Raw genomic sequence first — 15,072 nt, forward strand, 5'->3', positions numbered from 1 at the left:
GCAATTAAATTTTTTAATTGCAACGTGTAAAAAAAATGATTTTGTGCCAAAGCTTCACAAAACTACAATGTGAAACTAAAAATAAATAAAAAAGAAAGGAAAACATGTGGCAGGAGGGAATTGATACACATCATAGACAATAAATAAGGCGCGTAAGCTAGGCGAGAAGTTCAGAAGTTCAATTTTGTGGCTTCTTCTTTTTCTATTTTTCTTCATTAATATTATTCCGGTAAAATATTACAGAATAGTAAAAAAAAAATTTATTTTTCTATGTAGGGATAGAAAAAAAAAAATTATCTCTTTACCCCAACATATTCTTATTACATTCCTCCGTTCCTTTTTTTCCCATGTGCAGTTCCCTTTCTTCTTGGATTTGGATCAAGTCAAGGCATTTGGCCCACGTTTTCTTCTTTCATTGGGCCAGCTTTGGTTTGTTTTCTATTCACACCATTACACTAAAACACCTATCGATAATATTTGTTCTCAAGCATAAACCTGTTTAGTTGAAAAGAAAGAAAAAAAACTACACAACATATTATTTTAATAGAGAAAAATATTTAATTGACTCGATAAATAAAAAATTATAATTTATTAAAATGATTCTAAATTAAACACTGAACTAAAAATATTATATTAAAAACTTAATTAAAAAGACTCTAAAAATAATGACTAATGACAACTCATCAGGCCACATTTGTTTCCTTTACTACTTTTGAATATTGTCTTGTCACCCGAGATGTTAACCTGGTAGACAGGGGCGGACCCAGACACAAATAACTGGTGTGGCTAAAATTTTTAGGCACTATCGGAGAAAAAAATTCATTGAAATTTAGTTAAACAGCAAACAATATATATATATATATATATATATATATATATATATATATATGTGTGTGTGTGTGTGTGTGTGTGTGTGTGCGCGCGCGTGCGTGCGCGCGTGCGTGCGTGCGCGCGCGCGTGCGTGCGCGCGCGCGTGTGTGTGTGTGGGATTTACTAATACAACATGTATATCCATAAAAAAAAAAATCTATAATCTATAAAATTTCTATTAAAAAATAAAACCAAACTATATAAAAAAATCACAATTTCTGTTCGAATAAAAAAAATACTATAACTGTTAAATCATGCATATCATTATTGTTAAGAGTCTTCACAAGATCCTACCTTGGACCAAAATATATATAGAATACAAAATTATACTAACTTACACTTTATTTTGATAGGCTAATTCAATTAGTTTATAACTTATTAATTTTTATTCCAATTTAACCCATATTATCTTACTTCAAAAAATTAAATAGTAATTATGTCATTTCATATTTATATTCCAGTTTAATCGATAATTTTACCCAATATTACAAACTCAATTAGTTATTCATTTTTTTACCAAACAAAGTTAAAGTTAATTATTATAAAATTAAACTATATAAATTAAAATAATACTTTACGTATAATGCAAGACTTGAAATCATTAATAATAGACTACGAACTAATATTTGCACTAGTACTTAAACTAATATGTACGAGGGACTTACAGTATCAATAATAAACTCTAAACTAATATTTATATTAATACTTGCACGAATATGTATATAAAATGACTTAAAATCATTTATAAAATATATATTTATTTTTTATAGGAAACAAATTGGCTAGGCTGGTGTGGCTATAGCCACACCAAGCCTTGAAGAGGTCCGCCCCTGCTGGTAGAGTAATTTCTGGATGCATGTAATTGGAATTTAACCTCTACACTCTTACAAAATTTTGTCCTTTATTACTATTAAGAAGTAAACCAAACCAAAATCTTACCTCCTATTTTGTTTGTTATTACATTTTGTTCACTCTGAAAGGAAAGATTTTTCTCATGAATCTCATCTATAATGGATGAAGTTTTTGTTTTTTGAAGCATTGTGAAGAAATATTGATTCACCTAAGTAACAAAATCATTTATCAGATGTTTCAATTGAGATGTGTGGAGTGCTTTTGATTGAAAAGGATACAGATAAAGAAAATAAGTATATGTTTAATTTGATTTAAGGAAAACAAAATTCCAATTTCTTATCGCATTTCATTTCACTTCATTTTTTAAATTTTCTTAATTACATCACCAATGAACAAATAAAAATAAAAATACAATTCAAATAATTTTATTTATTTATTTATAATCACTTATTCTAAAATGTCTACTTTACAACTAGAGCACGTGTCACGGTGTAATATGACATGGGACATACATTCCTCACAGAATATATGTCCACATGGTAAGGCGGAATATGTTTGTGTGTTTGTAAACTCCTCCAAACACACAACACATTCCGCCTGACCAAACTGAGGAGGGTCAGAAGTATCATATATTGACACTCTTACCCTCTCTCGTCGGGCTGAATAACGTGATTGTCGAGCTTTTTTTTCTTTTCTATGATTGCAAAAGTCTCTTATAATAATAACTCCCCAAAATATTAAAAATCCTAACATTGCTAGTCCCAAAATCCCTAATACTATCCCTAATACTATTTCATTTCAAATAAGTTGGTCCATAAAATTTCTAAAATAAGTTATTATTTTGAGCAAATATGCAGCAATATGGTTCTTTAATTTGATCAAAGCATTTTTTAAGTTTCTCAAGAACACCAAAAAAAAAAAGTAATGCATAATCAAAATTAATGCAACAAAAAAAAACACATTAAATAACACAGAAGACCAAATTTTTATAATTAAGTGAGTTAATAAAGCAACTGAATATAAAATAAAAAATCTAAATAATTAATTGAAATGAAAAACACAACTATCACACGCATAAATCTTAAAAATTAATCCATATGACTTGTCATATATAAAGATCTTATATAAATGTTGTAATATTTCATCACATACATGGACACTAGTTATACTACATTGATAAAGCAGCAAAGTAAATTTTGGAGTCAATAATTAACAAGTCATTAGATTTTTTACTTACCTTGTTATATTTTCATTCCTACCTATAAAATTTTAGGGGCACTAGTTTTTATTTTTTTTTACTTATTGCGTGTATGCGCATGCGTGTGTGCGTTTGTATGTGTTAAAATAAATAAATTTATTAATTATTATAAATTTATTAATTATTATAACTAAATTTTAAAATAAACTCAGACTCTTATGATCTTGACAGTGAAATTAATTTAAGGAATGAAAATTTTCCAGAGAGATTCTAACAATTGAAAGTATAATCTTGTGTGTCTGTATCAAGCTCGGGGTTGTACTAGTTTGAGGCCTTTTGGTGTGTTTTCAAGTGTGCTTGTCTGTTTTGTCTTCTTAATTATGGTTTGACGATTTTTTATTTTTATGTTTTATTGGAATACAATAGGGAATGAAGGAAGTAATTATATAATAAGAAAACGTGTGTATGACGAATAAGTATTAACGTTTGTTCTCACATTTGCAGATGGGCAATCCTCTTATGGAGTTTACCAAGGATTATAATTCTAGGGACGAATTTGTATGGTCCCATGGGGTGATATCCGTGGAGACATATGGAATGTTGCAGACTATCTGCAACTATGCCCAAATTATGAGGAAATGAGACACTTGGTCCCTTTTGTAAGGATGTGTTTCGTCAATTTACCCAAGAGGTAGGAGGATATGTATATACATATACTTTTTTAAAAATTGTCTCTTTATTAAGTAAATAGATCAAATATTGACCAACTTCAGTGGACATGTTGGTCGTTTTGTGAATTCGTTCAATATTATTGAAGACGTTTGTCTCCCGTCCATCGTCTTTCAATCTGGTTTTTCTTTTGTTTTTCTGTTAATTTTCTCATGTTTCAATTCCTTTCATCTCATATCTGGTGTAGGATGATGGAGAGAAGAGAGATGTATGTGTGGAGGGTGAAACCTCCTGATACATGAACCGTGGAGAACTGCGTGAAGCAATTTATACAAAGCTGGTGGGGATCACCAAGTGGACGACAGTTAGTAAGTAAGTGATTTTTGTATTGTTTTTGAAAACTGTATTTTTATAATCTCAAAATATTTATTGTTATAAAAGTTTAATAAATAAAATCTATATTTTTAAAATAAAATGTTATTAAACAAGTTTTTTCATTTTCTCTTCTCTCAAATAATTTTCAATAAAAAAAATATTATATATCAAGTAGTAGCTTCTATTTTATTTTCTTCTTAAAAACCATTTTCTTTTGTTACAGTGTCCTCTACAACCGGAGGAATTTAGAAGATCCGATGATATCTCTACTTGGGAGACTTGTTGAGTCCGGAGTAAGAGTAATGGCTTATAGGTTAGGTAGTTTTTTTTAAAAAAATTCCTCCAACGTCATAGTTAATTACATTGTCGTTACATTCATATCACTAAGTAAGACTATTTTTGTATGTAGTGGAGACCAAGATTTGCTCATTCCATTAATAGGGACACATTCTCTTTTGCAAGGATTGACCAACGATATTGGGCAGTGAGTACTATAGATCTTTGTTTGACGGACCATCGGTATATATTTAAATATTTTTGTTCTTTTGGTGATATGTTAATCAATTTTTGGCAAACATTGTAATATAGTAAGTCCCGGTAAAAAAAACAATTTAACAAGTCATTAGATTTTTTACTTACCTCATTATATTTTCATTCCTAACTTTAAAATTTTAGGGGCACTAATTTTTGTTTTTTTTTTTACTTATTGCGTGTATGCACATGCGTGCACTCGTGCGTGTGTGCGTCCATATGTGTTAAAATAAATAAATTTATTAATTATTATAACTAAATTTTAAAATAAACTCAGACTCTTATGATATTGACAGTGAAATTAATTTAAGGAATGAAAATTTTCCAGAGGGATTCTAACAATTGAAAGTATAATCTTGTGTGTCTGTATCAAGCTCGGGGTTGTACTAGTTTGAGGCCTTTTGGTGTGTTTTCAAGTGTGCTTGTCTGTTTTGTCTTCTTAATTATGGTTTGACGATTTTTTATTTTTATGTTTTATTGGAATACAATAGGGAATGAAGGAAGTAATTATATAATAAGAAAACGTGTGTATGACGAATAAGTATTAACGTTTGTTCTCACATTTGCAGATGGGCAATCCTCTTATGGAGTTTACCAAGGATTATAATTCTAGGGACGAATTTTTATGGTCCCATGGGGTGATATCCGTGGAGACATATGGAATGTTGCAGACTATCTGCAACTATGCCCAAATTATGAGGGAAGCTATAAATGAGACACTTAGTCCCTTTTGTAAGGATGTGTTTCGTCAATTTACCCAAGAGGTAGGAGGGTATGTATATACATATACTTTTTAAAAAATTGTCTCTTTACAAGGGACTCCGGAGAATTTGAAGTAGAAGAGTTGGCAAATCCACAAACCGGTAGACGAGCAATGACATGCAAGGTCAATTTAAATACTTGGTGGTGTGATTGTGGAGAATTTCAAGCACTCAGATATCCTTGTTCACATGTGATTGCACCGTGTGTCTATTGCAATGTTAATTGTGGTGCTTATATTGACCCAATTTACACACTGGACTACATCTATAAAGTTTATAGGCATGAATTTCATCCTCTTGGAAGCGAAGAATAGGGGTAGACCAAATACAACTAGAATACATAACGAGATGGATGTAGTTATACCCAACAAAAAAAGAAAATGTGGTTTATGTGGCACTGAGGGACATAAAAGAAATAATTGTTCCAATAAAGAGTGAATGTTTAAATATAGTTTCTATGTCTTAAAAATTATTAATGTTTGCAATGTTTAATCTTTTATTGTCTTAGTTTATATAAAAAAAACAAAAAAAGTAAATCGTACATCGTATATACGACTTACCTATTTTTTTTTAAAAAAAAACCTTGAAAGTCGTCAATGGCAGTGACGACTTTCATTAAAAATTGAAAAAAATCAAAGTCGTCCCACTCATTTATGAAAACCAAATGAAAATCAATACTAGTTTACAGAATAAAATTTAGTCAATTACTCTCGTGCACTAGATTAAAAAAATGGAGTCAGAGCATAGTACAAGGTTGAGGAAGATCCTGACACGGTGGAGTCCGTGGAGAAAGGAGCCAGAGCGGAGTACAAGGTTGACGATGACGAGGATTGAACCTTAGAGAGGGAAAAGGGGAGCAGGAATGAATGTTTTGAGTGGGGAAAAGATTTATGTGAGGTGGTTCAGAATTTTCTGTGTTATGATGTTCTACCAGACTACCATGTAAGAGGTAACTGATACTTGAACAAAGACAAAATATACACAACTGTGGAAGTGACATTACTTTTTGAAGGACACAAAACTTGTGCTAAAATAATAAACATTTCCTGCAATGCAGTTACTGATATCATAAAACATTAAGAAACAACATGAATATCAATTACATTGAATTTCACAAATCACAATGAAGAAAAGAGTTGTGCGCTTATTAAATCAAAGATTGAGACTAAAAACAAATGATTTAGAACTTCTAGTGCAAGTAAACCACCTCAAGCGCCGACAAGTGCTTTAAAAAAGGTGATATAAATAAAATACATCAACGATTCTGATCTTTGCATAAATAACCTGCAAAGAGCTAATAACCATGATACAGAACTCTATTAAGCTGCAATATAAAGCCAACCCTTTTCCTGAAACATTTACTTGACTGCTACTGCCATGAATTAACCACTCTCTTTGCCGTCTGCGGCCCGAAGTGAGCCTAATTGAACTGGAGCTTGGGTTTGCACCACTTTTGATGATCCATATCCTGATGTATCAATACCTTGAGCATTCTCCTTTTCAAGCTGCTCCTTAATCCAGATGTATGTAATCCTCAAACCATCCTACAATATCAAAATTCAGATACTGCGGTAAGTATACAAAGAATTATGTGGATGTTCATGGTCTCAAATATAAGCAATAAATCAGTCTTATTTGGTAGTCCTAACTAACTATATAACCAAAATCCAACTAGTTTTTATATTTAATGCTATTATTCTTAAAATACCCTTCAAATGAAAAAAGTTCTCAAACAAAATTAAAGGAAAACAAATGGTTGTTTAGGAAATGAAATTATTATTTTGATTACATCAAGAAAACTTAATGAGATTAACTACTATCCTTAATATATGTCTAGTCAATTACAGTAATTTTGTTTATAATTGAGACCGGATGGAGTAGAGAACGATGTCAGTTAGAATTTTATCAATGTGAAGAAAACCTAAACATTTCATTACTCTTTCTTGATGAAGACAAAGGAAGCAAATGAGTGAGTCATTGTATAGAACAACAAACTGAAATGGGTGCAGTTGGCCTATGAGACGACTGTTCATCGGACAGCAAACTGAACTTTGAGTATAATACATAAAGAAGGAATAGGAAGGTGATTTTCACTCGATGAAATTATTAATACCTTCAACTTCATTGTTGGAGCCCAGCCAAGTTTCTCTTTTATAAGTGTATTGTCTGAGTTACGACCACGAACACCTTCTGGACCTGGAATGTGATGGATAGGAGTCTTCTTGTTGTCAAAACCAAGAACAATCTCAGCCATTTCATTCATGCTGACCATTTCATCACTTCCAATATTTACCGGCTCACGGAAGTCGGATTTAGTCAGTCTAAACACAACAATAAACCAAAATGTCAAGTCTCATCATAGGATTCTAATAAACTTTTAAAATAAAAGATAAAACAATTGCTTCATAAAGACCATATCATCTTCCCTATCAAACCAGTTACGGCAAATACTAAATTACACGAAAGCAGTAATCCCTCTTATAGCCATTTAATCCAATAATGTTGATGGAGTGAGCTAATTGGATTTTGCGAAGAAACTTTTTTAATGAAATTGACAACTACTTAGAATAACTAATACATGAAAAGTTTACTTTAATGGTTCTGTTTACATCAATCATAGAAATCATAAGCTCAAAATTCTAATTCAACAAGAGAAACCATACATAGAAGACATGAATAAAGCGGGATAAGCCGCACAATCAAAGAAGACCTACCTAAGCACACCTTCAACACACTCATCAATGAAGGTGAATGACCGTGTCTGTAAACCATCTCCCCACATCTCGAATTTGTCTGTGGATGTGATTGCTTTACGACAAAAAGCAGCAGGAGCCTTTTCCCTTCCACCTGTATCGCAAAACGACAAACTCTTTAAATCCAAAAGCTCGCCAAAATTAAAGACAAATACCAATTTACTCATTTGGAAAATATGAAACAACCAAAATTTGCAATTCAGTCAAGAACAACATGCCTTTCCATGTCCCGAAAGGACCATATATGTTATGGAACCTCCCAATGCGGCACTCAATTCCAAAATCTTTGTTATAGTGCTTGCATATCTCCTCTGTTGCAAGCTTCTCTAGCCCGTACGCATCTTGTGGCTAAACACATTCATCAAACCGAACACATCAATCCCAGTCATAATGTAAAAATTAAGAACCAACATTCATCAAACAAAAAGAGGTCGCTAACAAACCTCAGCAGGCCATGCATCAGACTCCTTCAAGCTCACATTAGTAGTTTCCAACTGTTTAAATTCAGGGTAGATACAAGCACTCGAGGCATAAAAGAACCTGAAAAAAACACGTTTTTGCAATTGACGTCAGTAAAGTACATCATATAATCGAAACAAACATAACATCACAATATTTGTTCGGTTATATAGGTCCAAACACACGATGTAAAGGACACTAACCTCTTAATGCCATTAATCCTAGCAGCCTCAATCATATTGAAACTAATCATAGTGTTATTATACATAATAACAGAATGATTGGACTGAATAAAACCCATTCCACCCATATCAGCGGCAAGATTGAAAACATGGTCAACCCCTTTCGTAACTGTTAAACAGTTATCCATGACCCTAAGATCAACAAGATGGAATTCATCACAGAACATATCCTCAGTCATGTGCTCATTCTTCTTCCAATCAGAAGCAATAATGTAATGTCCCTCGGTCTTAAGGCGACGCGCTAAGTGAGACGCAATAAAACCCCCGGCACCAGTGATTGAAATTTTAAGTTTTTCTGATGGCCAATAAGGCTCTCTCTCAAGATTCTCATAGGTGTATTCTCCATAGTTAGTTTTCCCAGTACTTCCCATTCTGCAATATACAACAACATGAATTTAGACAAAAACCAAAAAATTGATCTTAATTGAATTCAAAACACATGTAGATACTCCTTAAACAAATAAAACAAATTAATAGGAACGTAAAAAAGTGAAATTAAATAATTAACTCTACAACACCGACACTTCTGATTGAAGGTGTATCCCTGACACAGACACATGTGATTACATTTACCTAATTCATTTTTTCAAATATTTACCGGTGTCGACATGGTTCATATAATGAAAGCATGTGAAAACAATAAAATCACTATGGCTAACAAAAAAGTATAGAAAATGAATTCTTAGAAGCATCCATCCAAATTTCGAAAGGGGTAAATAAAAATTAGATTTTTAGAGTATATTGAATTGAAGCAAAACAAAACAAAGTAGTATAGTAGAATTGTTATTATAGTATAGTATAGTATATAATAGCAATGGTAATTTGTGAGAGTAAAACAAAAACGAAAACAGAGATCTGATGTATGCAAAAGACACGACACGGTAAAGGCGTTTTAGATAAGATTTATGCAGACAAGCAAACAAACAAACCCTTGATAATTGAAACGTTAAACCCTAAATTGCAAGAAATATTACTATTGATATAATGAATGAATAAATAAATAAATGGAAGGAGTGGAAGTGAACAAACCTGAATTGAGGGTGAGGAGAGGGAAACGAAAGAGATAGTTTAGTGATAATGTGTGGAGGGAGAGAAGGGATTGGTGGATTGTGGAAGGAAAATGGTGATATGTTGTTCTATATATAGGATGATGAGAATGGAGGGCCACCCGTTTGATATTTTGTTTGCAGCTTATAATTGGGTAGCTAGCTATGTAATAATCTGACTATCTACACACACAGACAAAATTTTCATATTTTCATTCCTCCCTCAGGAAACTTCTCACTTTACACTTACAGTATCTATACTATATATCCATGTTTGGAACCCAATTGCGTTGATCCGATAGTGTTGGTTTGGGTTTTTTTTAAGGTTTTACATTTGATTCTCTCTGTGGGCTAATTTTGGTGGGTTAGTTCAGCAAAAAAACTCTAACTTTAAATGGGACATCCACAAGTTGGCGGTGAGATTGGTCCCCTCGAATTAGGGCCAATTTCAGTTTATCTCAATTTTGAATAAAAAATCTCCGTTTTGCCCTAAACTAATCTATATAATGTGATGTCTCTACAAGGATAATTGAACTATCCATTTAACATCCCAACTTGAAATCTCGTAATCCAGCATAACTTGGTTCATTGACGTTCATAGGGATGTCAATTTGATTTGTAAATGAGAATTCTCGTGAGAATTTTTCCCGGTAGAGATGAAGATGGAGGAGAAAGTCCCAACGAAAGAGGTTTGGAGATCCGGACCGAAATTCTCCGTTCCGCGGAGACTCCGTTTTCAAAAACTTTATTAAAATAACATTTATAAAAGTATCTTTATATATTATTTTTAATTGTATTTTCACACAATATGTATATAAATTTATTTATATATGATGTTTATTATTGTCACAAGACTCATAATAATGTTTTAATTTTGTATTTTTTTTATTAAACTTTTTTTTACAACTAATTTAATTGAAAATAATAGAAATTTAATATGTTTTGTTAAGGTTGATGGATCGCGCGAAAATAAGAATGAGAGAAGAATAGTCTTCGAAGTAGATCAGAATGAGGATGATAAACATTTTAAATGATAGAAAAAAAAAAGTAATAAAATTACTCCTCACTATTCTCATTCGGTTGACATATATAGACTTATATGACATGAGATGATTTTTCACCCCGGACACCCCTACTAGGGATGGCAAAATTGTCCAACTTGTTCTATCCCTCCCCGTTATTAACTCGCATAAGAAGGAGAGGAGCGGGTTAACTAGTGATGGTGGGTTGAAAGTTTCATCCCGCCCCTTTTCATGGCGGATTGCAGGTTGACATGAGTGCCCCGCCAATAATTTTTTGAAAAAAAGCAATCAATTTTTTCAAAAATATCATACAAATTTGTAAAAAAAATAAAATAAAAAATTATTTAAGGAAATCAAAATATAAACCAACAAGGTAAAAAAAAAAAATTATCATTCAAAAATTTAAACATCCATGATCAATGTAGTCATGACCTCGGTTACTAGCGTCCGTACGAATGTCAAATGGAATGGTGTTAGAGCGGAGTACTTTCAACCGCAACAAGGTATCAGGCAGGGTGATCCTATATCGCCTTATCTTTTTGTTATTTGCATGGATAAACTGTCGCATTTGATTACGCAAGGAGTTCAGGAGGGAGAGTGGAAACCTATGAGGGCGGGTAAAAATGGTCCCTTTATTTCGCATCTTATGTTTGCGGATGACTTACTTCTTTTTGCGGAGGCTACTTCCACACAAATGAATGTTGTTCTAAGAATTCTTGGTCAGTTCTGCCAATTATCAGGTCAACAAGTCTCTCATGAGAAAACTAGCATCATGTTCTCAAAAAATGTTGGCCATCAAGTTAGAGAGGAGTTACTACTATTATCTGGCTTCAATGTAACCCCTTCTTTGGGGAAATATTTAGGAGTTCCTCTTGTGGGGAGAGCTCCAAGGAGATCAGACTATAACTACTTGTTAGATCAGGTAAAGAGCAAGTTATCGGCATGGAAAGCAAAACAATTGTCTTTCGCCGGTAGAGTCACGCTTTCGAAGTCGGTTATCGAGGCCATTCCCATCTATCCCATGATGACTACTCCCATTCCGAAAGCTTGTTTGAATGAAATTCAGAAAATCCAGCGGGCTTTTATATGGGGTGACGAAGATGGAAGTCACAAATACCATGCTGTGAGTTGGGACATTGTTACCAAACCAAAAGCTCATGGTGGTTTGGGTATTCGGCGCTTAATTAATATGAATAAAGCTTGTTTAATGAAATTAGGCTGGGCTCTTCGAACTGGTCAACAAGCTCTGTGGATCGATGTTGTGAAAGGTAAATATGTGAGACAAAATTCAAGTATTGAAGATCCCATTGTGAGAGCGCAAGACTCTACTTTGTGGAAGAGTTTGTCTACTGCTTTACACAATTTTCATATGTATGAATTTTGGACTATTGGTGATGGGGCTACTGTGAATGCATGGAGTGATCATTGGTTATTATATGGGAGGCCAATACAAGATCTTGGCATTGTAATACCTCACGAATTGCAAGGTTGGAAGGTGAAGGACTTAGTGGATAATAATGGAGTTTGGAAAGTAGATGATCTAAGTACATGGCTACCTCAAAATATATTAAATAGATTATTTGCTATTGTACCACCAAAAAATGTTGCTGCTGCGGACAGGCTAGCTTGGAGAGGCACAACAGATGGAAAATTCAGTATTGCTTCAGCATATACAATGCTTTGTAATTTTAATGATGACGAGTGGGATGTTGTGTGGCGGCGGGTTTGGCGCCTGCAAGTTTCGGAGCGAGTTCGTAGCTTTATATGGTTGGTGAAACATGATCGTTTACTTACAAATTATCGCAAGAGTAAGATGAATGTTTGTACACCTTGGTGTAAGCACTGTGTGGATATAGTTGAAGATACCATGCATGTTCTTCGAGACTGCCCTTTAGCCAAAGTAATTTGGTGTAATTTGATGAATGGCTTAGCAGGAGATACTTTTTATGCTGCTAATTTGCATGATTGGATAACTATGAACCTGCAGCAAGATCTTGGGAGAGTGAAGGCAGGTATTTGGAGTTGTGTGTGGGCAGTCGGGTGTCATTTTCTTTGGCTTTGGCGTAACAGAGAGGCTCATGGAGATGAGCGAGTGAGGCCGAGTCAACCGTGGCAGGTGATCATGAACTGGGTTCATCATTATAAGCGAGCCAATGTTTCGCAGATAGCATTGCATATAACAACTAAGGAGGTAGTACAAATTGGGTGGAATGGTCCGGAAGGAGATTGGATAATGCTCAATACCGATGGTGCTAGTAGGTGCGGTAGCACTGCTGGATGCGGGGGACTGCTAAGAAACTCGGGTGGTCAATGGCTCGGGGGTTTCTCGCATCATTTGGGTCGGTGTAATGCATACATTGCAGAGCTGTGGGGGGTCTTTGATGGTCTCACGTTTGCATATGATAGAGGTTTCAAAAAGATTGCGCTGCATATCGACTCTAATGTTGTGGTACACACTCTTCAAAGCGACAAGGATGGAAGTGTTGTTGGATGGAGAATTATTCAAGAAATTAGACGGTTACTTGGTATGGATTGGGAAGTTAAGATTTGTCACTCTTATCGTGAATCAAATGCTTGTGATGATGCTCTTGCTAATTTGGGGTGTGATCATGAGCCGGGGATGCGTGTGTATGAGCAATGTCCTGTGAGTCTGAGCTCATTGTTGTTAGCTGATGTTATGGGGATAACTACCCCTAGAGTCATCTCTCTGTAGTTTCTTTTCTTTTGGGCTTTGGCCCCTTTTGTATCCAAAAAAAAAATATCAAAGAAACTACTCAATTTATATTCAAAGATAATGCTCAATCCCAATATATGGATATAGGTGTCTCTCATTAATAAAATTTTAACTTTATTTAGAAAAATGTATAATTTTCTTTTTTTGAAAAAAATTACCTTTATAGTGTAGGAAATCAGAATATGCCTTTATTCGTCAAAAGAATCATTCACTAAATCCAGATTGATTAAGATTTTCCTCTTTCCCACTAAAAGGTGATATGGGAAAGTCATTCAAACACGTTGCATATTATGAACCGAACAAAAGCAAGGAAAGTCTTTCAAGATCAATAATGATACCCAATAAACATTTTTTTTTTTAAAATCACTTGGTTATCAATAGCTAGTTTAACACGATAATATATAATGTACTAATTCACAATTTAAAGGTTAGGTAACTAGGATTATTTTAATGAGTAGGGTCTCAAACCATAAGAAACAAGATTTGTAATTTATTTACTAGTACTAGAGCACACCGTGACGTATTGGCTGCGTTGATAAAGAACAAACACATGAATCCAGTTGGTCTAAGGAGTAAGGTTGAAGTAAGCACTTCTTTCTACCTCCTAATTCCTAATAGCTAGAAATGATGAGTACAAAAGGCAAGCAGAAGCAGGTAAAAGGAAACTACTGGGAAACTGCTTTCAAATGCATACAACTACACTAGCTAGCTTCTTTTTGTTTTATTTCTATAAGTTCTCTCCATGAAAGATAATCTTATTTGAAACACATGTCGAATACTGTATTAAATATGAATATCTTTGTAACCGTCGTGATTGAAATATTAGTTGATAACGTCGTTATGAGAATCTAATTTTATGTTATGTTTATGATAAATAATAAATATTTCAAATATTGTTTGTCATTGTCACACCTTCAATCAATAACTAATTTAAAATTTTGTTTATAATAACCAATTTTATAACTATTCTTCAACAAATAAAAAAATATATATTATTTTGATTCGAGTGAAACTGAAAACAAATCATTTAAATGAAGTCATGGGTTCTTAGTCTTATAAATTAAAAATGTGGAGACTTTAATGAAGGTGGTTAGTCTAGTTCTCGATAGAGATTAATAAAATTGTTGAATACTTCACACCAATAATATGGTTAAAAAAATATAAATCTAAATGATTCGTGCAAGACATGCATAAATTAGTATTCACTCTAAATTATAAGATTTTGGTTTTTGTTAGATTGTGTTATTAAGAAAATTAGGTACTACAATGTGAAAGAAAAGGCAATTATCCTTTGAGGTTTGAGTTACTCTTGTCAATTTTGTCCTGTCTACTCAGCCCAGTGTGTGATGAAATGAAATTGACAAAAAGTACAAAACTTTGTTTGGGTGATGATGAGAATCATTGCAAAATTCATATGGTTGCTTGGAAGGATATTTACCAACCGAAAAATGAGGTCCTCTACTCAAAGTATAAGGGTGTGTGATTCTCAAAACAACAAGTACACAGGATAGAACTTTATGATAAGATAACATTGTGACGAAGAGAGATATGATGATAATA

At 33.3% G+C, this 15,072-nt stretch overlaps 1 protein-coding gene across 1 annotated transcript; it reads right to left on the bottom strand.

Moving 5' to 3' along the window:
- Positions 1 to 6,332: 6,332 nt before the first annotated feature.
- On the bottom strand, positions 6,333 to 10,049 carry LOC123903116 (GDP-mannose 3,5-epimerase 2-like). Its single transcript, XM_045953006.1, has 7 exons — positions 9,740 to 10,049; positions 8,672 to 9,082; positions 8,453 to 8,549; positions 8,228 to 8,357; positions 7,971 to 8,103; positions 7,370 to 7,577; positions 6,333 to 6,800 (listed from the first exon to the last, which is right to left on the bottom strand). Exons 2-7 carry the CDS (start codon positions 9,079 to 9,081, stop codon positions 6,639 to 6,641), a joined length of 1,140 nt encoding a protein of 379 aa, XP_045808962.1. The 5' UTR covers position 9,082; positions 9,740 to 10,049; the 3' UTR covers positions 6,333 to 6,638.
- Between the last annotated feature and the right edge of the window lie 5,023 nt (positions 10,050 to 15,072).

This window comes from Trifolium pratense, linkage group LG1 (assembly GCF_020283565.1).
Source record: "Trifolium pratense cultivar HEN17-A07 linkage group LG1, ARS_RC_1.1, whole genome shotgun sequence".
In the NCBI taxonomy this organism is placed as follows: Eukaryota; Viridiplantae; Streptophyta; class Magnoliopsida; order Fabales; family Fabaceae; genus Trifolium; species Trifolium pratense.

Bases quoted from the DNA above. Each gene is read 5' to 3' on its own strand.
- LOC123903116 (XM_045953006.1), bottom strand. From the start codon at position 9,081: ATGGGAAGTACTGGGAAAACTAACTATGGAGAATACACCTATGAGAAT. The intron at 8,550-8,671 runs GTTAGTGTCCTT...TGTTTTTTTCAG, and splicing joins AGGATTAATGGCATTAAGAG to GTTCTTTTATGCCTCGAGTG. The intron at 7,578-7,970 runs GTAGGTCTTCTT...TGTTGTGTTTAG, and splicing joins TGTGTTGAAGGTGTGCTTAG to ACTGACTAAATCCGACTTCC.